The 25,933-nt window shown below is 40.7% G+C and overlaps 1 protein-coding gene across 2 annotated transcripts; it reads left to right on the forward strand.

Moving 5' to 3' along the window:
• LOC131232634 (peroxisomal membrane protein 11D-like) lies at positions 1-25,704 on the forward strand. 2 transcript variants are annotated; one of them, XM_058229006.1, is made up of 8 exons: positions 1-151; positions 23,731-23,940; positions 24,063-24,137; positions 24,211-24,285; positions 24,690-24,770; positions 24,930-25,010; positions 25,117-25,290; positions 25,385-25,704. In XM_058229006.1, exons 2-8 carry the CDS (start codon positions 23,749-23,751, stop codon positions 25,418-25,420), a joined length of 714 nt encoding a protein of 237 aa, XP_058084989.1. In that variant the 5' UTR covers positions 1-151; positions 23,731-23,748; the 3' UTR covers positions 25,421-25,704. The 2 variants fall into 2 exon arrangements, with proteins under 2 accessions (XP_058084989.1, XP_058084990.1); XM_058229007.1 differs by having other exon boundaries at positions 52-151; positions 23,726-23,940.
• Positions 25,705-25,933: the final 229 nt, after the last annotated feature.

Consider the following 25,933-nt stretch of genomic DNA (forward strand, 5'->3'; position numbering starts at 1 on the left):
GTGACGCCGGGGCCACACCCAATCCGCTCCGACGAAACCAAGAATAAAAAAAAACCAACAAACAGGAGAGAGAGAGAGAGAGAGCTGCTTCCGTCGCGATTTTAGCAAGGCGGAGCAGAAGACCTCCCGCCAAACCCTAACTAATCCACAGGCAAGAACTCCTTATCTTCCTTTCATTCATATACTCTGCCCTTTTTCTTTCTGGATTCGAAAGAGGGCGGATTTTTTTTGCGTTCCGAACGAATTTCTCTGATTTCCCCTCTTTTTTGTTGGTATTACGTCTTTCTTGTTGTCTTTTCTGTGATTTGGTTTTTTCATAAATTCAAATAATTTGTGCTTGCAATTTATCATTTGCTCTATGTCGCTTACAAAATCTTTTAAAAAAAAGATCAAAAAAAGAAAGGAAAATCTACGAGCACTCGTCGATCCATTTTAGCCATCGATGCAATAAAATTTCGTACCTTCACTTTCTATACCGTACACGTGGCATGTGTATGTGATCTAAACGGCTCGTCATGGAATGGACATCATAAAGATTGGACAATCTTATCGTTGTGAAAATTGTATATGGAAACTGGATCCATGAAGGTTTCTTCCGTCTGGGAGCATTTGGACTGGTGCTGATTGTTGCGGAGAATCTTTAACTACGCATCAGATGATACATAGAGGTGGCCAACAAGTCAGGTGGACTTCTGGGCCAACTGGTCCGACCTGCTTCTGAGCTGCGCTTGGGTAAGAAAATTAGACCCATTTAATGCAAACCTGAAAGGGAAAGCAAATAAATAATAAGAAAACAAAGAGATTGTGGAAAAGATCCAACAATCCTCTAGCTGGATGCTAGAGATCACAAATGCAAGACTGTGCGCAAGCTTAACAGTCCTCTAGTCTAAAACTAGAGATCACTTTCCCTCCTTTCAACAGTTACCGTAGAGAAAAGAAGAAAATTTCATAAAGAGAATATTGATCAAGTTGTCTTATTCCATAGGACAGAAGTCCTATTTATAATAACCTTACAATCTATAATAAAAGATATGAAATTTAAAAATCTATGAAATAGGAAAGTACCTAAGTAACAAAGCTTTCTAAAATAAAAAGATACTTAGATAAGAAAATATTTAAGATTATTCCCTGCTTAAAAATAAAGATATGAAAGAAAGAGCAGATTTCCTAATATAGAAATTTGAAAAAAATGGAAAGTAAGAATGGTTAAAAAAGGAAGGTAGTCCTTTTTTTGTACACACGTGCAGAGCTTGCACCTGTGGGATGTGGGACGATTGCCTCAATTCCCCCCGGCTTAAAAAAACTTGGCTCCGTCGAGTTAATGGCAATATACTCATAGAGTTCTGGGTTGATGCGCCTGAAATCCTCTGTTGAAATCCATGTGTTATCGGACCTTGGTCGACCCTTCCATTTGACAAGAAACTTCTGATACCCCCCTTGGCGTGTGGAAACTATCTGATCATCCAACACGTCTTTAATGATTTCTTCGAGTTGGCATGGTACCTTAGGTATCTGGATAGCCTGTTCTTCCATGCTCTCATTTGTATGATGTCCAAGATAAATTGTAAGGTCTTCCACACCTAGCTTTTTCAAAATGTGGTAAGGACCTGCCTTTCTGGAGTGGAGCTGATGCAGGACATGGAAAATTAAATTTGATATGTAAGATTTCAGGCTTAGATCCTACCAATTCAGAAACAATCACACAAATTCCACGTCCCACATGAAAATCCAAACATACAATTAAAAAGGGGAATCTATGCGGGTCCAAGCCGACACAGGTTAGGACTGGACCAATAAAAATTATAAACCAAACGATGTCAAAGGGAAATAAAATCAACTACTCATGCATAAAAATTAGTCCCTAATCTAAGGGATTCTCTAATTTCAATTCAAGGAACCCTAAGGTGATAAAAAAGGGGCAAATCAATTAGGGATCATGTAATCTAGAGTTAGGATTCATGAAAAACGGCTATGAGAGGATAAAAGAGGATAAAAACCTGAGCCAAAAGATGATCCTGCGTGTGGACAACAATAATAGCCCAGACGGACGTGCGTGTGATCCCGGCCGCACGTGTGTGGGGCCCATTATTCAGAAAAAGGCCACCTTGGCCCTGATCGGCCAGGGATGGACTCCAAAACCCTCAAATCTCAGCTCGATCCGATATACGGTTTGTGCGTGGTGCTCTGCCGAAGTTTCAGCTCGCCTGCTGGCCGAAATCTGGAAACTGTAATGAAGAAATTTGATGCAACAAAAGGACAAATTCGAAGTACGGATGGTTAAGGAAGATGAAAAAAAAGATGATGGAATATGGGGGTGAATTGGGATCAATGTGGCTTCGCACCACGATAGTTAGCCCTTCGAAAAGGGAGGGCTTCGCACCCACTTTTGAATTCTTCCATAACTCACAAAGAGAGCAGAAAAATAAAACAAGAATTTTTTATTAACTTCAATAAATTAAAAGAACTACAAGGGGTGCCTATTTATAGGGAAAATCCTATACCCCAAAACTCACACCATGTCCGCAACCTATTATTTGGCGATGAAGTAAACTAAAATAAAAACCAAACAGAGAAATCTAAAGCGTTCACAATGTTCTAAATAATAACAATAAGCAAAACCTAAAATATGAAATCAATCCGACAAGTGGGTCATAATCATGAGATCCCATGATGGGCTTTTCTTGACTATCGGGCCCACTTTTTTGAACCAAAACTTGTCTTCTAGGTAGGAGGCCTTTCCTGGACGTCATCATCGAGCCAGATCCATGGTGGGGTCCTCCTTCTGCGTACGTACGTGCGTAGGGGTGGTGGTGTGTGGGCGTGCGTGTGCACGATATCCTCATCAACTCTCCCCGGCTGCGAAGATTTCGCCACTGGCGAAATAAAACTCCTGAACCGCTCTAGGATGTCGGGATCAAGTCTCTGAAGCTCCTCAGTGAACCACGCGCTGTCCAAAGCTGGGCGTGACTTCCATTTAACTAGGTATTTCTGAAACCCGCCATTCGACGTGGAAATTATCTCATGGTCCAGGATATCCTCTATTTCCTCTCTAGGTGTGTGAAGGCTAGGTATGGGAGGCAGAGGCTGGGATGAAAGGTTGGGAAGAGGCCATGGATCAAAGGGTAAGGTTAGGACATCAGGATGGGTGGGTGAAGGGCCGGGCAAAGTATCAGTGGGTCCTTGAAAAGCAACTAGATCCTTTACATTGAATGTGGAACTAATTCCCATAGAATGTGGAAGATCTACCTCATACGCATTGAGATCATTTCGCTTTATAATTTTGAAGGGCCCAGCGCTACGCGCGTGTAACTTATGAACGGCCCCTGGAGGGTACCGCTCGGGCCTGATACGGACCATCACAGAGTCCCCAATATTGAACTCTTTGAAACGTCTATGTAGGTCTGCAGAAAATTTGTAATGCTCATTACTAGTAGTGATCTTTCGCATGATTTCTTGATGCAATAAATGTATGTGATGCGCAAAAGACTGCAGACTTTGATGGCCTATGTGACAATGACATGGGGATAAGATCAATAGGTTTCCTAAGTTTATAACCAGTAGCGACTTCAAAAGGACTTAGACCTGTGGACCTATTGACAGAACTATTGTATGCAAACTCGGCTATGGGTAGTACAACGTCCCATGTCCTGGTATGCTCCCCCACTAAACATCGAAGTAAACTCCTTAGGCTCCTATTAACCACCTCAGTCTGCCATCGGTCTGAGAGTGGTAGGCAGAAGAAAACTGGAGCCTATTATTCATCATGTGCTATAGTGTCTTCCAAAAGTAACTCATGAATCTCACATCACGGTCAGACACTATGGTTTTTGGTAACCCATGCAGTTTGATAACCTCACTAAAGAACAGCTTGGCAACATGAGAGGCGTCGGAGGCCTTAGAACAAGGAATGAAGTGAGCCATTTTAGAGAAACGGTCCACGACAACGAATATCGAGTCACGCTTTCGAATAGTCTTGGGAAGTCCAAGCATGAAGTCCATACTGATATTTTGCCAAGGGATGAATGAGATTGGCAAAGGTGAATATAATCCTGTATTCTGTTTCCTCTGCTTTGCTAGTTGACAAGTACGCATTGTCCTATAATTTTGGCCACGTCCCGCTCAAGGTATCCCGTATCGGTATCGGTTGGCGTAACGGTGACCTCCAAAACCGATACGGATACGGGGGCGTAACGGTGATACGGGGGCGTAACGGCCCGTAACGGTGCAAAAATTTTTTTTTGTCAAAAAAATATGAAAAAATATGGATTAAATCCGGAATATTCTAAGCATTCCAAATATGCATTCATTTATAAATTGGAACATGTTTATGGTGGTGTAACGGTCCACTCTTTGGTGAGAAGTTGTATCGGACTATCTGATGAATTTATGAACCAGATAACCTGAATTTGACTACAAAATTCATATATTTAATTTTCTAACTATCTACTATCAATGATAGATATATTAGAATGAATGTAATATGAAAATATCTTACATTTAGGTGTTTGCAATTATTTTTGAGGGCCAAAATTCATGCGTAAATAGAAAAAAATATAAAATGGCACCCCAAATATGTAAAATGCACATTAACATGTTCTACTATGATTAACACATCATATGACATCATTAAAACAGCAAAAGAATCATTAAAAAATGATTTTTCGAATTTTCAAAAAAAGGCCGAAATAAATGAGTAAATAGAAAAAATATTTAAAAAATATAAAATGGCACCCCAAATCTGTAAATTGCACATTAACATGTTCTACTATGATTAACACATCATATGATGTCATTAAAACAGCAAAAGAATCATTAAAAATGATTTTTCGAATTTTCAAAAAAAGGGCCGAAATAAATGCGTAAATAGAAAAAATATAAAAATATATAAAATGGCACCCCAAATCTGTAAAATGTACATTAACATGTTCTACTATGATTAACACATCATATGATGTCATTAAATCAGCAAAAGAATCATTAAAAAATGATTTTTCGAATTTTCAAAAAAGGGGCCAAGATAGATGCGTAAATAGAAAAAATATTTAAAAAATATAAAATGGCACCCCAAATCTGTAAAATGCACATTAACATGTTCTACTATGATTAACACATCATATGATGTCATTAAAACAGCAAAAGAATCATTAAAAAATGATTTTTCGAATTTTCAAAAAAAGGGCCAAAATAAATGCGTAAATAGAAAAAAATATTAAAAAAATATAAAATGGCACCCCAAATCTGTAAAATGCACATTAACATGTTCTACTATGATTAACACATCAAATTTCATGATTAAAACAGCAAAACAACCATTAAAATTTGATTTTTCGAATTTTAAAAAAAGGGGCCAAAATTCATGCGTAAATAGAAAAAAATATTAAAAAATTATTAAATGGCACCCCAAATCTGTAAAATGTACATTAACATGTTCTACTATGATTAACACATCATATGACATGATTAAAACAGCAAAACATATTAAAAAAAGTATAAATACCTATTTTTGACGAATTTCTGAAAAATGGCCCACCGAGCTTTGATTCAAAAAAATTTGTGATATAATGTGTTTTTATCTCAAATACCTAGCTAAAGTTGGTCGAAATTAGTAGTAGAAGGAGTGAAAAACAGTTTGGAAACAAAAGGTTTCAAAAAAACAGCAAAAAACGAGCTAAAAATGAAAAAAAAAAAAGTTACCGTTTCGGGCCCGTTACGGGCCCGTAACGGCCCGTTACGGCCGTTACACCCCGTAACGGGCCCGTATCGGCCGTTACCGTTACGTATCGGCCGATACGGCCGATACGTAACCGATTCGGCACACCCTGGTCCCGCTTGAGGCTTGGCCAATGAAATCTATCCTCCACTAGGGCAATGGTCTTGTCATGACCAAAATGACCTGCAACCCCCCCTGAATATAACTCCCAGACAAGAAAATCGCGAAGGGAGGTGCGTGGTATGCACAAGCGGTCACTCCTAAACAAATATCCGTCCAAAATCAAATACTCACTGTTAGCTCTTGATGGACTCTCTAATAAAGACATATACAAACTCAAAATCTGGACACTCAGAATACTCTTCTTTGATGCGCTCAAGGCCCGTAACTTCAACTTTCATGGAGTTGAGTAATACGACTCGATGACTCAATGCGTCGGCAGGCTTATTCTTTACACCGGCCTTGTGCTTAAGCACAAAAGTGTACTCTTGAAGGAATTGAACCTACTTAGCGTGCTTGGGGCTTAATTTCTTTTGAGAGTTCAAGTATCTTAAAGCCTCGTGATCTGAAGACAAGACGAATTCTTGCGGTAACAGGTAATGTTGCCAATGGCGTAGTGATTGCACTATCGCGTAGAATTTCAAGTCATAGGTGGAATATCTTTGCTTCGCCTTATTCGGTTTCTCACTAAAAAAGGCGACAGGGTGCCCTTCTTGGCTAAGTACTCCTCCTATGCCGACTCTTGACCCGTCACATGCGACTTCAAAAGCTTTTGAAAAATCTGAAAGTCGCGTGACTGGAGCTTCGGTCATCTTGACCTTTATCTCCTTGAAGGCCTTCGAGGCGGCCTTTGTCCATTGAAACTCTCCCCTTTTTATGCAGTCTGTGATGAGAGCCACAATGGAACTGAAGCCTCGAATGAACCGCCTATAAAAAGTGGCTAAGCCATGAAAGCTGCGCACCTCATGAATATTGCAGGGTTCAGGCCAATTAACGATGGCCTTGACCTTCTTAGGATTTGCCGATACACTCTCAGCTGACATAATAAAACCTAAGAAGATCACACTACTAGACAAGAACGCGCACTTCTTTAGGTTGGCGTACAACTCCTCGGCCCTAAGGATCCCACAAACTTGCCTCAAATGGTTGAGGTGTTGCTCCTTAGTCATGTTATAAATCAAGATATCATCAAAGTATATGACCAGGAACTTCTCCATGAAGGGTCTTAACACTTGGGTTATCACACGCATGAAAGTGCTTAGGGCATTAGTTAACCCAAAAGGCATAACTAGCCATTCATATAGCCCATCCTTCGTCTTGAAGGCCGTCTTCCACTCATCACCAGGGCATATACGGATTTGGTGATATCCACTTTTGAGGTCGATTTTTAAGAAGATAGTAGCATTAGCCATCATATCTAGCATGTCATCAAGACGCGGTATGGGAAATTGATAATTGATGTGATTTTGTTGATGACCCTACTATCAACACACATCCTCCATGTGCCATCCTTCTTAGGTGTAAGAAGGGCGGGCACGGCACACGGACTCATGCTCTCTCGAATGAAACCCTTCTCTAGGAGTTCATCAATCTGCCTCTTCAACTCAGCGTGCTCCTTCGGGTTCATTCTGTAATGTGGGAGGTTTAGTAGAGTTGCCCAAGGGATTAAATCAATGGCATGCTGTATATCCCTCATAGGGGGAAGCTCATTCGGTAAATCATCAGGAAAAACATCACGAAACTCATGTACTACCTGAATGGCCTCAGTGGTTAACTCTACGCTAGTCTCTGGTACACTCTCCTTAGCCACAAGGGCGTATATCATCGAGTCCACCTCCGTCTCTCGCTCAAAGTCTTTGGCATTCAAAATATGGAGCGGTTTGGACTTGGACTTGGACTCCTTCACTTCTTTTGGGCCGCTCACACCACTCTGTGTGGTGAACTCTTTTCCAGTTGTATTCTTGGGTGGCAGAGGATTTAGCTTGACCTTCTTGCCCTCAAACCAGAATGTACACACATTTGAACGACCAAATATGGTAACATCCCTGTCATAGAGCCACGACCTACCTAGAATGACATGGCCCATATCCATAGGAACAACATCACACCAAATTGTGTCTTTATAAGATCCGAACTGAATAAGGACAAGACAGCGGTGTGAGACTGGAATAGATGTTTCATCAACCTAGGAGACTCTATAGGGCTGAGGATGGGCTTCTAGCTTTAAGCCCAAACGACTCACAGTGCTAGTCGATGCCAAGTTGGCACAACTACCACTATTCACGATCATCTTACAACTCTTTTCCCCACATTTTGCATAAGTGTAGAAGATCGTGTTGCGGCACCAGTCATCAGTGTTCTTGGCTTGAGCCAGGGCACAACGCACAATTGCAAGGGTCACAGACTCTTGTGCTCCCTCTTCCTCATCACTAGGGGTTCCGACTGACTCATATTCCTCCTCCTCACTATCACTCTCTGGGGGTACTACTTTTACTTGCCCATCAATAAGGAGTACTTTGGTGCCCTCTCTCGTGCCGCACTGGTAAGCAAAGTGACCAAACCCCTGACACCTAAAACACCTAGTGGCCCCACTTCTACGTGAACTAGACCCGACAATCTCTTTACCCTTATCATCCTTAGGTCTGGGCTGAACATTAGGGGAAGGTTTGTTTTGGAATCCCGTGTTAGGTCTAGCCCCAGAAGGGTTGGCCTTAGTACTGGATTCGCAAAAGTCAAACCGCCTTCCCACAGATGCTTTAAGGTATTGCTCGACATCTAAAACTACTTGGTACAACTGTTCGATAGTGTCTATGTCTTTGGCGAGCAATTCTCTCCTAATGTCAGGACGGAGGCCTGTTTTAAAACGAGTAAGGGTGAGTATGGGGTCCTCATCAACCTCACAGCGGGTCGAGTACTCTTTGAATTTCTCAATATAGTCAGCAATACTCATGGAACCCTGTCGAAGATACAGCCACTCCTCAATCAACCGCATGCGATAAGAGAAAGGGATGTACTTCTCTTCCAGCGTTTCTTTCATTTCTCCCCAATGGACTATTGGGAGTTCTTTCGGTCTTTCTTTTTTTCGCTCAACCGTCGCTCAAAACCTCTTTGCTTGACCCACAAGCTTCATTTTGGCGAATCGGACTTGTCGAGCATCCGACATATCATACCACTTAAAATAGTGGTCCATATCCGCCAACCAATCTAAAAAAGCTTTAGGGTCTAAGTGGCCATCAAAAGTAGGGGCACGTACCCTAACTCCCTTAAGGAGTTGTGCATCTGGGTCATATTGATCATGATATCCCCCACAGGGTGGGTGTACAGGTACGCGCCCATGACCAGCTCCTTGGCCACCTCCAGTCCTTGGTCTAACCTCCTGACCAACTGCCTGAGATTGGGCATCCTCCCCAGTGGTGGGGTTTGCCCTGAAGAAGGCTTCTATTTCTTCGAGGCGTTTATCTATGTGTTGTTTCAAATGCTTATTCAAGGACTCAACTTGCTGGGCTAATTTGGCCACTGTTTCTTGTAGTTGCTCCATGTTTAGTGTGGGTTGCAAACCGAAACCGCGACCCGTACGTATGGGCATACACTGACTTGCTCAACCTAAGGACCTGCTATGATAATTATATGCGTTTAAAAACTAAATGACGCTACGAGACTCTATATGAAGGAGACTACACATTGTTACTAAAATTCAGCTATATATGATGGACTGAATGCATGAAGGACTCAAACAAACTAAACCCTAAATATGTGGTGAATTCCCCTACAAGAACCCTAGGCTCTGATACCAAATTTGATACAGGACATGGAAAATTAAATATGATATGCAAGATTTCAGGCTTAGATCCTACCAATTCAGAAACAATCACACAAATTCCACGTCCCACATGAAAATCCAAACATTCAATTAAAAATGGGAATCTATGTGGGTCCAAGCCGACACAGGCTAGGACTAGACCAATAAAAATTATAAACCAAACAATGTCAAAGGGAAATAAAATCAAATTTGATGCAGGACAATTAACTACTTGCTTTAAAAGCTCGAACTGTTATAGTATGGCAAATTAATCCCTTTATCTCATAGCCCAGGTCCCACATCGCATGGGTTAAGACCTCGGCCGAACCCCCTTCGTGGGCCCCAAATCATATGGGCTACCCACCCTGAGTATGTCCCCGCATCCCACGGGCTACACGACTCGAGCCTGGTGTGAAATGTGCATTAATCACCCTCGGTGAGGAGTCTCGAACACGAGTTCTCCTCCGTGGGCCGCACCCACCCCGAGTGTGCGCCTGCATCTTATAAGCGACCCCACTTGAGCTCGGTGTGAAAGTGCCCCTGCATTAATCACCCTCAGTGAGGAGTCTCGAACACGAGACCTCCCGCTGTGATACCAATTTGATGCAGGACAATTAACCACTTGCTTTAAAAGCTCGAACTGTTATAGTATGGCAAATTAATCCCTTTATCTCATAGCCCAGGCCCCACATCGCATGGGTTAAGACCTCGGCCAAATCCCCTTCGTGGGCCCCAAATCATATGGGCTGCCCACCCCGAGTATGTCCCCACATCCCACGGGCTACACCACTCGAGCCTGGTGTGAAATGTGCATTAATCACCCCCGGTGAGGAGTCTTGAACACGAGTTCTCCTCCGTGGGCCGCACCCACCCCGAGTGTGCGCCTGCATCCTACAAGCGACCCCACTTGAGCCCAGTGTGAAAGTGCCCCTGTATTAATCACCCCCAGTGAGGAGTCTCGAACACAAGACCTCCCGCTCTGATACCAATTTGATGCAGGACAATTAACCACTTGCTTTAAAAGCTCGAACTATTATAGTATGGCAAATTAATCCCTTTATCTCATAGCCCAGGCCCCACATCGCATGGGTTAAGACCTTGGCCGAACCCCCTTCGTGGGCCCCAAATTATATGGGCTGCCCACCTCGAGTATGTCCCCGCATCCCACGGGCTACACCACTCGAGCCTGGTATGAAATGCGCATTAATCACTCCCGGTGAGGAGTCTCGAACACGAGTTCTCCTCCGTGGGCCGCACCCACCCCGAGTGTACCCCTGCATCCTACAAGCGACCCCACTTGAGTCCGGTGTGAAAATGCCCTTGCATTAGGAGCTTTGTATAAGAGCCTGCTGGAAACTGCTCAGGCTTAAGTCGCATCATGACTCTATCTCCTTCTTGGAATTGTGCAAAACGTTCTCGAACATCTGCATATCCCTTGTAATTTTCATTACTAAGGGTGATCTTTCGCCTAACTTCTTCATGCATCTCCTTGACATGCTGTGCAAAAGCTTTGACGTCTTGACTCGATCGAGTCACACTAGGAAGTGGGACTAAATCGATAGGTTGTCGCGGTCGCATTCCGGTCGCAATTTCAAAAGGAGAGAGTCCTGTAGTGCGGTTCATAGAACTATTATAAGGGAACTCAGCTTATGATAACACAATGTCCCATGAGCTTATATGATCACTAATCGGACATCGAAGTAGATTCCCAAGGCTATGGTTTACGACTTCAGTCTGCCCATCTGTTTGTGGATGATACACACTTGAGAATTTCAACTTAGTTCCCATCTTAGACCATAAAGTGCGCCAGAAGTAGCTCATAAACTTGATGTCACGATCAGATACAATAGTTTTGGGAACACTATGTAGACGAACCACCTCTTAGAAGAAAACATTGGCGATGTGCATGGCATCTGATGTCTTCTTACAAGGGATAAAATGAGCCATCTTTGATCCATACTGATTTCTTCCCATGGAACACCTGGCACAGGTAATGGTGTATAAAGACCAGTATTCTGCTTGCTACCTTTACTAAGATGACATGCTCAACATTGATGAACAATGATCCCAATGTTTTTCTTTAAACTTAGCCAGTAAAAACGATCTTCAACCAAAGCTGTTGTTTTATCGATACCAAAGTGACCACTTAGGCCCCCCTGAATGAAGCTCTCGTATAACAAGCTCTCACAAGGAACTCTTAGGTAGACAACCTCATGTCGAAGAATAAGTACCCATCGTGCAAGCTATACCTTGGTACTTGGTGCTTGCACCGGAAATGATTGTTGAAAATACCTTTCCAAAATCATCATCTGTGGCATAGTCTTGTTTTAGTTCTTCAAATCCAACAACGAAGATTTATAAGGTAGACAAAAGATGCGACTTTCGGCTAAGGGCATTTGCTAACTTATTTTCTATACCGCCACGATGTTTGAGGTTGAAGGTAAGCACTCCACTTAGCATGCTTAGCACTCAACTTCTTCTGAGAATTCAAGTAGCGTAATGCCTCGTGATCAGATTAGAGCACAAACTCTCGATGAATGAGGTAATGACGCCAATGCTTCAGAGCTTGTACAATAGCATAAAACTCCACATCGTAAGTAAAATACTTCTTTCATGCCGCATTGAGCTTCTCACTGAAAAAGGCCACCAGATGTCCTTCCTGGTTAAGAACACCTCCTATGCCTACGTGCAATGCGTCACAAGCAACTTCAAATTTTTTTTCGAAATCAGGAAGTCTAAGAATTGGAGCATCTGGCATTTTCTGCTTGATTTCTTAAAATGCCTTTGTTGCTGCTTTAGTCTACTCAAATGGATTGGACTTCATATGTTCAGTAATTGGCGCCATGATGGAATTAAAGTTCCGAATAAACCTTCGATAAAATGTCGCAAGACCATGAAACCACGAACCTCATGAATGTTTACGGGAGTAGACCATTCAACAATGGCTCTTATCTTTTCTGAATCAGCCATTACGCCCTTTGCGGAAACGACAAACCTGAGAAAGACCACGCTAGAACTCATGAAGGTACACTTCTTCAAATTGATGTAGAGTTTCTCATGACGCAGTACTCTCATCACTTGACAAAGATGGTCCAGATGATCTTCTTGTGAATGGCTATAAATGAGGATGTCATCGAAGTATACGACGACAAACTTGCTAATGAATGGTCGTAGAATTTGTGTCATCACCTGCATGAATGTGCTAGGTGCGTTCATCAAGCCGAATGGCATAACTAGCCATCCATACAATCCATCCTTTGTCTTGAAAACAGTTTTCCATTCATTGCCAGGACGAATTCTTATTTGATGGTACCTGCTTCGCAAATCAATCTTCGAAAAAATTGTAGCATTTGTTAACATGTCCAGCATATCATCTAAGCGTCAAATGGGAAAACAATACTTTATTTGTATCTTGTTGATGGCGTGACTGTCAACACACATTCACCAACTGCCATCCTTCTTTGGTGTCAACAACGCTGACACAACGCACGGGCTAACACTATCACGAATGAACCCCTCTGTTAATAATTCTTCCACTTGTCGACGAAGCTCTGCATGCTCTGTCAGGTTCATTTGATATGCTGGAAGATTTGGTAATGGCGCTCCAGGTACCAAATCAATAGCATGCTGAATGTCGCGCATGGGTGGAAGCTCACTTGGTAGTTCATTAGGGATCAAATCCTGAAATTGGGACAGAATCTCCAAAATCTCGAGTGGTTAAACAACAACATTATTAACTAGATTGATCTTGCATCCTACTTGAGCATACATGATTCACGTTAATGACTCTCCTCTATGAATCGGGCCATGCTCAACATTGGGGAAGTCGACTTTGCCTCTTCAAGTTCATCATCTTTCATAGGGTTAAGAGTAATGGGCTTTCCTTTGTATATAAAGCTGTATGTGTTCTTGTGACCCTTGTGAGTTACATCCTTGTCATATATCCATGGGTGCCCCAGTAATATATGTGTGACCTTCATTGGAATGATGTCGCACCAAAGCGCTTCTTCATAATGACCCAAAGAGAAGTTGACTAAGCACCTCTTAGTCACAGGGATGAACGTGTCATTCACCCACGCGATCTTCTATGGCTTGGGATGCGTTTGAGGTTTTAGTTTCAACTTGTCCACCATGCTTTGTGAGACCACGTTCATGCTGCTGCCTCCGTCAATAATGACCTTGACAGCCTTTCCACCACACGATACTCGTGTATGGAAAATATTCGTTCGCAACCGGTCTTCTCGAGCCTCCTCCTTTAGTACTGTCAAAATCCTTCTGACCACTAATGATAACTTGTTTTCATTTAGGCAATTGAGGCCTTCCTCAAGTTCATGCTCATCATCTTCTGAATCATTTGTGTGTTCATCTTCCACTTGGCTTGCAATGAAGTCTTCTGTCCCACAAAATTGGAGATTGCGAGAGGGACACTCAGTCATGTAATGTCCACGACCACCACACTTAAAGCAATTGTTAGTCGACCTCTCTTGCGTTACTGCAACAGACTTTCCCTTGGTATCACCATTTCGAGGAAGATGATTGGAAGCAGGTTGGGCGGAGTTTTGACCGATTTTGTAATTCGAGGTAAGTTAGTGCGAGGCATGAATGATTGTGGGCGCAAAGTGGAGCCACTAGTAGTGGAACGAGTGGATGCATAACCCCTGCCTTGAAGGTTACCGCGCCTTATCATTAACTTTCGGTCCTGCACTTTTCGAGCCATTTGATACGCCTCGTCTATGTTGTTGAGCCGAACAGTTACCAACTCTCTTTGAATCTCGAACCGTAACCCATTACAATAACGCGCCACTTGTTGTCTTCCCGTTTCTGTTAAGAGGCATTGAATGACTAAGTCATAATAATGCTGCGTGTACTCTTCCACGGTTAGATTGTCTTGTCAAAGCATGAGGAGCTCTTGAAAAGAGGTCGTCTTGTAATCTAGCGGCAGGAACCTTTGCTTTATTCTTGCTTTCATTTTCTCCCAATTGCTTATAGGAGGAAGGCCACACCGTTGTAGATCTTCTTCGATGGCGTACCACCAGTCTCGAGCTGCGCCTTTAAGTTTCAAGGTAGCGAAACGCAACTTGACAACTTCTTCCATTTCGTACCAACAAAAATATCGCTCCATCGGCTTTAGCCAGTCATTGAACACTTTGGGATCCAAGTTACCATCGTAATATGGAATATCAATCTTGATATGCTTGGCAGGATCCGAAGTGTGAATATTCCTCCCTCCTTCAGGATAAATTGAATGATCCCGTCGGAGGTTGTTCATCCCTCTGGCTCTTGGTTGCGCATAGCGATGTTGTTGGGCCCTGTAGCCAGGCTTATATTCTTCGTCTTGGAAATTACCATTCCGAGCAGGATGCCTTGAGTCAACATTTTCGGACTCCAATTCTCCATCAGGGTCATCTACAGATGTTTGGTGGTCTAGATTGATTCCCTTGCTTGTGTTTTCGAGAATAATAATATGTCCTTCTAAAGCATTCATTCTGTCTATGGAACGAGCCTCTAGGTCATCCATCCGTTTTGTTAGCAAATCGACCACTTGTTGTAGGGTTGTGATAGTTTCTTCTTAAGGTTGTGTAGCCATCTCAGGATTGTAAATCGTCCCTCCTCTAGTGCGGCGCATAAGATAACAGGCTTTGGCAAGCAAACAAAATAAAAATTTCTTCTTCTTCTTCTTCTTCTTCTCTCTCTCTCTCTCTCTCTCTCTTGTAAGGAAAGAGAGGAAGGGCAATGGATTGATATGTTTGGACGGGATTATGATCTAGTAGGGTTGGAAGTTAGGGTTTGGTGATTTTGAGATGGGATAACAAAAAAGAGGAAAGAAAAGAGAAAGATGACGGATGGATGAAGGGGAAGGATGAAAGGTTAGATTGAGATAGGGAAAAAAAAATAGCTTCTAATTTTCCCAAGAGCAGAACTTGCTCTGATACCAATTAATGCAAACCTGAAAGGGAAAGCAAATAAATCAATAAGAAAACAAAGAGATTGTGGAAAAGATCCAACAATCGTCTAGCCGGATGCTAGAGATCACAAATGCAAGACTGTGAGCAAGCTCAACAGTCCTCTAGTCTAAAACTAGGGATTACTTTCCCTCCCTTCAACAACCACCGTAGAGAAAAGAAGAAAATTTCATAAAGAGAATATTGATCAAGTTGTCTTATTCCATAGGACAGAAGTCCTATTTATGATCAACCTTACAATCTATAATAAAAGATATGAAATCTAAAATCTATGAAATAAGAAAGCACCTAAGTAACAAAGCTTTCTGAAACAAGAAGATACTTAGATAAGAAAATATTTAAGATTATTCCCTGCCTAAAAATAAAGATATGAAAGAAAGAGCAGATTTCCTAATCTAGAAATTTGAAAAAAATGGAAAGTGAGGATGGTTAAAAAAGGAAGGTAGCCCTTTTCTTGTACACACATGCAGTGCGTGCACATGTGGGACGATTGCATCACCATTTAAGTAGGTAGGTTGGGTTGGATTGGATTGACCTTGCACAACTACACCTTCTCAAGGTTTAGGAATCCAAGCAATTCGGTTGCTGGATCCACTAGGGATGGACTAGGACCATGCTCCAAAAAGGATCTCCTAGTTATGATTGTTGGTTGTTCGTGGTGGGTCGACTGTGACCAGTTACAACTCAATGGGTTGGGTTGGGCTGGGGCGGCCTGGGTTTAGTGTGTTTTAATTGTGTCAGGTTAGGCTGGATGATAGGTGACATTTTTGGTTGAGGTAGAATTCCTAGCCTGTTGGGCTTGGGCTAACCTTGACATTGACCCATACCTGACTGATTGCTGCCTTAAGTATACATGACACTTTCCTGGGGATGATTTTCTAGATTAACTTTTCCTTTTTTGGCCATGGCTAAATCTTTCTAGGTAGGGTTTTTGCTATTTTATGTAGATTAAACTAATTTTGAATCTACACAACAGTTGAAAAATCTTAATCAAAGATTCATGGGGATTTTTAGGGTGGCTTTTAGGGCCTATGAAGGAGGTTGTTCTAATAGGCAGAAAGCACTATGTTTTGAGGTTTATTTAAGAAGTTTTGATTTTAATAAAGTTGTTTACCCCTGTATGTCTATTCTAATATTCTTGTGAGTGGTTTCTTTGTCCACTCGTACCAAATTCACTCCAATTGCAGACCGATGCAAAGGACATTTAAAAGAATGATGTCCTCTTTGCTTATACTGAAGCATATCAAAAGAAGAGTTTTTTTTTTTTTGGTGGGGGTGGTCCTTGGTGCACTAGTTCCTTTTCCATAACCACCTCCCACGTGTTGGGGCTTGACTTGATTGTTGGATATGGTCTGACAATTCTCGGCCTAGGGTAGTACCGTGGTCCCTTTATGTGGGAAGTAAGATCATTGGATAGGACTATGGTGTGGACCTTAGTCTATGTGTGTTCTCATGCTCGAACTTCAGTTTCTAGATTCCTTTCTGTGGGAGCTTTGTTACTTATTAGTGATATTGTTTGTGAGTGATCGATTTGCTCCGTGAGTGCTTGGATCAGTTGGGGTACTTTTGTGGATCCTTCTTGGGTCACTCCTTTTGAAGCCATTATGAGATGATGTAGAGTAAAAATCTGCCAATGATCATCCACTATGATACCAGATGAGGCAATCCGAAAAATTGAACCAGTGAAACCTTGATACCGAATCACATAGGGGTGAACAACTTATTGAAATTAAAACTTCCTAGCTTCTTACAAATGCTTAAATAAACCTCACAAAGTTGAGAAAATATAGTGCTTTCTAACTCATAGAACACACTCTTTTATGGACCCTAAAAGTCTCACCTTACAATTCCTTATGAATCTTTAAAAAAAAAAAAAAAAAAAAAAAAAAGATTTCCAACTATTGGATTGATTTCAAATCATTCTAATCTATATAACAACTTACTAAGATTTTTGGCCAATTTGTAAAGGCCTAAAAATAATAAAAGTAAATATAGAAGATTATCCCTAAAATTTTTAGAGAATCTTCAAAATCAACACTCTATCTTCCGAAAATAGCAAATGTAGTATCTAAGATTTAGTTTCCAAAACTAGCAGCACATAAGTCTAAACTCTGCACATTTTTGGCTCTATGGTGGGCATTGAGCCTGCATCACTATGCCAGCTTGGTTGGTGGCCTATTGACTATTGCTTACTCGCGACCATCTTGTTGTTAGATATCATGGAGTTTTGGTGGAAAGGGATTAGGTGGGGTACATGGTGTTTGGTGATCAAAACCATTTTCCTGTCTTGGTGCACTAGTTCCTTGTCCATAACCACCTCCCACGTGTTGGGGCTTGACTTGATTGCTGGATATGGTCTGACAATTCTCGGCCTAGGGTAGTACCGTGGTCCCTTTATGTGGGAAGTAAGATCATTGGATAGGACTATGGTGTGGACCTTAGTCTTATGTGTTCTCATGCTCGAACTTCGGTTTCTGGATTCCTTTCTGTGGGAGCTTTGTTACTTATTAGTGATATTGTTTGTGAGTGATCGATTTGCTCCGTGAGTGCTTGGATCAGTTGGGGTACTTTTGTGGACCCTTCTTGGGTCACTCCTTATGAAGCCATTATGAGATGATGTAGAGTAAAAATCTGCCAATGATCATCCACTATGATACCAGATGAGGCAATCCGAAAAATTGAACCAGTGAAACCTTGATACCGAATCACATAGGGGTGAACAACTTTATTGAAATTAAAACTTCCTAGCTTCTTACAAATGCTTAAATAAACCTCACAAAGTTGAGAAAATATAGTGCTTTCTAACTCATAGAACACACTCTTTTATGGACCCTAAAAGTCTCACCTTACAATTCCTTATGAATCTTTAAAAAAAAAAAAAAAAAAGATTTCCAACTATTGGATTGATTTCAAATCATTCTAATCTATATAACAACTTACTAAGATTTTTGGCCAATTTGTAATGGCCTAAAAATAATAAAAGTAAATATAGAAGATTATCCCTAAAATTTTTAGAGAATCTTCAAAATCAACACTCTATCTTCCGAAAATAGCAAATGTAGTATCTAAGATTTAGTTTCCAAAACTAGCAGCACATAAGTCCAAATTCTGCACATTTTTGGCTCTATGGTGGGCATTGAGCCTGCATCACTATGCCAGCTTGGTTGGTGGCCTATTGGCTATTGCTTACTTGCGACCATCTTGTTGTTAGATATCATGGAGTTTTGGTGGAAAGGGATTAGGTGGGGTACATGGTGTTTGGTGATCAAAACCATTTTTCTGATGGGCCTCACAGTGGACGCAGGTTACTCAGAACCCCTGGATTCATGTCCTATAAGATATGGTAAAGAAAAATATTGCAGTGATCTACATTCAATTCAAAAGGCTAAACACCAAAGATTTAGGGTCTAGTTTGGGACATTTTTCTGGGTATCCCTCTTCCATGCCTATAAGATCAATGGTGTGGGTGACTGAACCATCTGTATGTTTGTGTTACCATTCAAAAAAAAAAAAAAAAAAAAGGAAAGAAAAAAGAAAAAAAGGAAAAAAAGAAAGAAGAAAGAATAGAACTATATGTTTATTGAGGTTCGGGTGCATGTAATTATGCTTTAATGGATTTCGATAAGAATATGAAATTTTATGGCTGTTCAGGACTATGGTGACATATTCTCCATGTTCTACTTCACTGGGGACATCGAATCTGATCACATCAAATTTGTCCATTACAAGATCGGAATTCAAAATGGACAGGCAGATTGACAGGATGTAGTTGTGAGATTTTGAGTCAAATAAGCTGACCTTCAAATCAAGTCTGAGTGCTGCTCTCCTTATTCCCTTGACTTGATTTTGACGCCTGCTTTTGAAGCCCCTTGGTCGATTCACCGTGGAGGCTTGAAGATTTTTACTTGGCAATTTCAGCAGTTTGTGATTAGATGGCTTTGCCAGTTCAAGGATGCTCACCCCTTCATGTAATGCTTTCCAAAAGCCACTGCCATTGGAGGATTTCCTGCTAAGGCTCACAACATGAACAGGAAAACTTGCAATTACAGCGAGGAGATCTCGTCTTTTCCAGCTGAGCGACCATTTCGAATCTTTGCGTTGCATGGGCCATACCCTCTAATTGAGAGTGGGGGTATGTGATAATTGAGAGTGGTAGTAGCATTTCTGTGTATACAGGTTATATAAAGCACATGCAGTTTATAAACAATTATTTATTTATTTATATTTATTTTTTGTTTTCATCCAACTCAACTAAGCTTGTGCGGCCATACATTAGATCTTTGTGAATGTCCAGAGTTATATTGTTCGTCTCTGCCATGACCTGAAAATGTCTTTGTAGTCTGCTTCTTCCACTCATTACCAATAAATGGGGATATCATTGGCTGCCTCCCTTAACTCAAATGCAGTGTGCAGGGGAACAGACAACTCGAACTTTTTTACTTGTAAACATCCTACTAACCCCCAGAGTCTAGGTGTGCCAGTTTGAATGATGCTTGAAGGAAGTCTTCCTCACCATTTTCAGTTTTCTTCTCCTCTTATATTTGGTTGTGTTGGTGGACATGAAAGCCTGCAGAATGATGGATGGATTGTGATGTAAATTTGAGACTATTTGTCGATGCAATGTTAAAGAGAGGAGATATTTGCTTCAGCAACTCTAGTTTCTCTAAAGCCTCATTCTGTTTGTATTTTTTGTTATATGATCACCACCTCATCCCATAACCAATATTAAAGTGTCATTTAAATTGTTGGGATCAAACCTTGCATTGTCCAGACTTCTGTCATCATCATCTAAGCCTTATATTCCCAACTAATTGGGGTCGGCTACATGAATCCCTTTCCACCATTCCACTCTAACAATGGCCACAACTTCAGTTAGACCATAGGTTATCAAATCTTTTCTCACTACTTCCACCCACATCCTTTTGGGCCTTCCCATTGCCCTTTTAGAGCCTTCAAATTGTCTAGATGTTTGTAGACTACTTAATTTGATGTTTTATGGGACAGGACAAGGGAGTTACATATTTGAGTCAAACTGTCTTGTATGGGTCTCTGTGATTTCAGCTGAATCCCTGAGAGACATGGATATTCCAACTTAGTTACTTGAAAAGCCCAGCAAACATGGTCAAGATGCTATTCCTGGCTTTTTCCATGTGAACCATATAAATGATCCAGGCCTTTGAATTGGGCCTGATCTCAATGATTCCTCACAGATCAGATTTGGAGGGACCCAACCACCAACTCTAATTATCTCATGCTACTGCACTCCCAGTTTTGTTCCTTAAAATTCCAAAGAAACTGTCTGACCACAAAATATTTTCTATCCATTGGTGATTGGACGGTGATCTAGTGCATGATTATGTCTTTTCATGTGGATATGATTTTGATTTAGCTTCATGCCAGAATTCAGGGGACTGCTACCACCAATCCTTTAGTTTTGGCATTGCTCCCTTGATTCGGACCCTAGATGCAATTCGATACTCCACATGCCCATTCAGAGACGTGATTCCTGATTGGATCCTATCTTAATATTTTGGCTGCTCTAACAGAGTCAAACATCTCAGAGCTGGTAGCCTGGTCAGTTTTTCCTAGACTGAGGTGATGTATAGGTCATCACTGTTAAGAGTAAAAAAAAAAAAAAAAAAGAGTTAAAGAGTTATTGTTATTGTATAATCTAATTAGGATTTTTTTTAAGAGTTGTGTTGAACTTGAAGCTTTCTATTAGTGGTATGTTGGGTGGTATAAGGAATCTGGTGCCTTATGTATTAGGAAACTTCTGTCTTAAGTATGTTATATGGTATGTGAAAACATGGTAAAGTTAGCATTATGCATAATGTGTGTGTAGAAAAGTTCACCTTCGAACTAGTTCTCATGGGTGTGTGTATAGAAAATTTCACCAAGGAACCAGTTCGTGTGTGTGGAAAATTTCACCCAGTAACTGGTCGTCATATGTGCATGTAGAAAATTTCATGGAGGAACTGGTTCCCATCAGAACCCTTATAGAAATCATCCCCCATATTGTGTATATTCAATCCAGGTGATACAAACCCTTCACCTTGCTTGAATGAAGGGTCATGCAAAAGACCAGTCTGTTTTGCGACTCAAGTGGGCCTGGTGAAAATCAAGGGTGGGCGTCATCTCGCACCATGTTCCCTTTGTTGTGGCCCACTTAATTTTTGGATCAGGCTGATTTCTGAGCCATAGGGGTTTTATGGGTGATGCATCTGATGGATAGGTTGGATGTTGTGCACACATCACATGGGATGAGTTATCATGGCAGTTATTTAGTGACCGATTCCTAGGAGATCATTACCCTCTCTGAGTGTGCACACCTCTCTCTCTCTCTCTCTCTCTCTCTATCTATCTATCTATATTTGCCTTCGTATGTTCCATCTCTTCATTTCTTTTTCCTTTAATTCTACAATTGGTGAGGGTGGTTGTGCTTCACATGTCTACTCTGCAAGCACAATCACAAAGCGTTGTTGGGGGGTGTTGCTTCGATGGTGGTAGTGAAATCCGGTTCCTAACCACTTAAGGTTCGTTGCACTCAAAGAAAAATGCTGCCAAAGAGTAAACAGTTGTTGTCAGAGCCAACACCATGTCCCGTGTTCAAGTCCAAGAGGGGGCAGCCTGTGGAAAGAGCAATTTCAATGTATAGTTGCTTGGAGCGTGATGCAAAGCGGCAACAATTTCAGTTGCAAGAGTGAGGAAGTGTTTGTTTCAAAATGCAAGCAAGTATAAATTAGAAGGAATTGAGGGTGGAAGTGATGGTCCAAAGAGCGCTTTGAAGTGGGAGCTGCACCTAGCTGGAAGGAGCTTGCAACAAAGCTTGGACATGAGAACCACCACAAGGTGGAAATGGCTACTTGGACACATTGTTCAGAGTATTCCTGATATTATTAAAATATCCCCGATAATATTCGTATCCCCAGTTCGGCGATACCAATAACATTGGTAGCGATATCGATAACACTGGCAGTATTGGAAATTCCAGGTATTGGTGATATATCGCTAAGTTTTGCCAATGTATTGCCACTATTTTCAACTGTGTAAATTCCAAGTGTCTCTTGTATCGCCAATGTATCAATATCGTCAATGTATCACCAATATTTTTGACTGTATAAATATCAGGTGTTGCTTGTATCACCAGTGTATCGGCGATATTTTGATAATATCGCAATGTATCAATGTCGCCAAAAATCTATTTATTGAAAAAGTTTTCATTTCAAATTTTTTTATGGGCGCATGGTTGTATGATGAAACGCATGTCTATATGTGTGAATGTGTATGCATGCATGGATGGATGGATGTATGCATATATAGATGGATGGTTGGATTGATGGATGGATGTATGAGTGCGTGCGCGTGTTTATGCACACATGCATGCAGGGATGGATGGATCGATCATGCATGTGCGTTTGTATGTATGTATGTGCATGCATGGATGGATGGATGGATCCACCATTTTCCCCAATGTTTCCCTGAGTCAACAATACATGCTTTTATGCCCGATTAAAGGGAACTTATTATTTGATTCCTAAATATGCAAATTTTCATCTTTTTTGCTACTATTTGATTCTTAAATATGCAAATATGTATATTTTAGCATCACCTGAAGTATCATTGAAAAATTCTAAAGTTTCCCCAAATCAGTGTTACATGCTTTTAGACTCCCATTAAAGAGAAAATTGTTATGTATGCATCTTCTTCTTCTTCTTTTTTTTTTTTTTTGCAATATTTTAATTCCTAAATATGCAAATATGTGTATTTTAGCATATCCAAAAGTGTCAGTGAGAAATTCCACCATTTCTTCGTGTTTCCCCATTCGTGTTAATATTTTGTACTAAGATTGCTATTGTGATGGTTCACTACTAACTAGCTAAGAAGTTTATGAATATAGAAGTAGAAAACATAAAATGAAAAAAAGAAGAAAAAAAGAAGGAAAAAAAAAAAACCAAGGTACTGAGTAAAATCAACTTGTTTAAGCATTACACCGAACACCATGGTTTGCGAGCTTCAGTGTTTGAATTGGTTTCGTGGTGGCTGTAAGACACCCTTCCTACAAAAAAACAGAGGAAAGTTATTGCTACATGTCCCTAAATCTCTAGGTGCATGAGTGCATCGTCCAAACATATGATGCAAACTCGAGGAGTTTACTGCAATCAAACATTCATATTACAATATTTCTAAACTTAGACAGTGCCTCATTCCCCATTGAGGATATATCACTAAAAGTTGCTTATGCCCATGATAAAGAGCAGGTGTTTTCTGAGTCAAAGATGACTACATTAGATGCAACAAGAGCAGAACTTGCTCTTTTGGTTTTATATCTGAACAAAGCTGAAGCCAGGGACAAGATATGCCGGGCTATACAATATGGTTCAAAGTTCCTGAGCAATGGGGAGCCTGGTACAGCTCAAAATGTTGATAAATCGACCAGCTTGGCACGGAAAGTTTTTCGACTTTTGAAGGTTTGAATTTTTGTTTTCTTTTTCTCTTTGGTTTCCTATCTGGGAAAAAATATTAAAATACATGCTCACTGCTTGTTACTTATTTGACACGTTTTTATGTTTGCATCTCACTGAAATTGCAGTTTGTCAACGATCTGCACGGTCTTATTAGTCCGCCTGCTCGAGGGACTCCTCTTCCACTCATCTTGCTTGGAAAGGTATGAGCAGCTGTTGCTGATTGAACTGCTTAAGTCATTTTGTTTGCCCATTTGAACATGGTGTCCATTGCAGTCCAAGAATGCATTGTTATCCACCTTCTTGCTTCTTGATCAAGTTGTCTGGGCCGGGAGAACAGGCATTTACAAGGTAAAGGGAATTTCTTTCCTTTTCTTTTTTATTTCACTTTAACATGTGACTAGGAGCATGTTTGGATGCACAATTCAATTTGATTATGAAAATTCAATTCCACTAAGGCATAGTAATGAAATTGCGATGGTTTTTCCTAGTAACCACAATGAGGATATAGCCTTCTAACTGCAGTTGGATTCCTGCTCGAAAAAAATAAAAATAAATAAAATGCAGGTAATATAACTGCAAGTGTTGGAGCATTGTCCTTAAATATGAATAGTAAGGCAAGTACAATTTGATAATCTCTTGTCTATCAGACTAATCATTGCAATTCAATCCAACAGTGCATCCAAAAGCAGTCTCAACGTTTTCCATGAGTGACTAGAAAGAAGCAACTGACCTGCTTCAATTATCTTTTGTAGAACAAAGAACGGGCAGAGCTAATTGGGAGGATCTCTCTTTTCTGTTGGATGGGTTCCTCAACCTGCACAACCATGATTGAGGTTTGTTCCTTTAGTGCTATTTTTCTTTCTTTCTTTCTTTCTTTCTTTCTTTCTTTTTTTTTTTTTTCAGAAATCGTACCCATGCTCAGTGCTTTAGCTTATTACATGATATAAATTATCTGGTCCTGAAATATAATGTGTGTTCTTATTTTCTTTTAGCTTGCAGAGCTTGGAAGACTATCTGCATCAATGAAGAAATTAGAGAAGGATCTTAAGAAAAAAGGATCAGATAAACATCAAGTACGTTTGGCTAAAATGCTATGATATTGTAAATGGGTTTGCCCATGGGATTCCTTCCTTTCTTCATTTCATTTTAAATATCTTGCTCATCTGCTCTTATATGCAGGATGAACAGTACCTTAACAAGCTCAAGCAGTCAAATGATAGGTTGTTAGCACTGGTGAAGGCGTCGATGGATATAGTGGTTGCTGTCGGGCTGCTTCAACTGGCACCCAAGAAAGTAACTCCCCGTGTAACAGGAGGCTTTGGATTTATAAGCTCTCTCATCTCTTGTTATCAGGTAATGTCTCATTTAATACAGCTAAAGGCGATGAACGCTTCAGTTTCATTTTTGGGTTGGCGACGTTAATTTCTTGTTGCCAACTGTTTTGCAGCTGCTTCCTTCGCCACCAAAGGCCAAGACACCATGAAGGAGGAACTTCTGTTTTCCGTCGATATTGCTTTTGTGCCGCCATCAATGTTGTCCAGATTGGTAGGGATGTCCATGGTAGGTGCCATTGGGTAAACTGAAAAATAAGGTTTGAAAATTAATTTAAAAGCTGAAAACTTGAAGTGCTGAATTTTAGTACTTATAAGTACTGCAAAATCTGTTTGGTAATTTGTGTGAAAATTAAGCACTTTTTCCATAAAAATCCATTTGGTAAACACAAACCATAAATGTCTGAAAACTGGCAATTCATCCCTATTATCTCAATTTCTATCTTTTGTAGAGTATGAAAGAAAACCTATTATTATCATGCCACCAAATTTGACACACCTATGCCCAATTCATATACATGTCTCGAACATAATCTTCTGATATACTATGTTTTTCTTAATAGATTAATCATAACCCTTCAATTGGACAACTAAACATCTCATATTTAACTGATAAAGGCGGATTTGAAGGTTAGGATCATCTAATATTTATTTATTTATTTATT

Source organism: Magnolia sinica, chromosome 18, assembly GCF_029962835.1.
Source record: "Magnolia sinica isolate HGM2019 chromosome 18, MsV1, whole genome shotgun sequence".
Taxonomy (NCBI): domain Eukaryota; kingdom Viridiplantae; phylum Streptophyta; class Magnoliopsida; order Magnoliales; family Magnoliaceae; genus Magnolia; species Magnolia sinica.

What these genes read in the sequence shown, in the direction of transcription:
- LOC131232634 (XM_058229006.1), top strand. Translation starts at nt 23,749, where the DNA reads ATGACTACATTAGATGCAACAAGAGCAGAACTTGCTCTTTTGGTTTTA. An exon ending in GGAGAACAGGCATTTACAAG is followed by an intron (nt 24,286 to 24,689) that starts GTAAAGGGAATT and finishes TATCTTTTGTAG; the next exon opens with AACAAAGAACGGGCAGAGCT. An exon ending in AAGGATCAGATAAACATCAA is followed by an intron (nt 25,011 to 25,116) that starts GTACGTTTGGCT and finishes TCTTATATGCAG; the next exon opens with GATGAACAGTACCTTAACAA.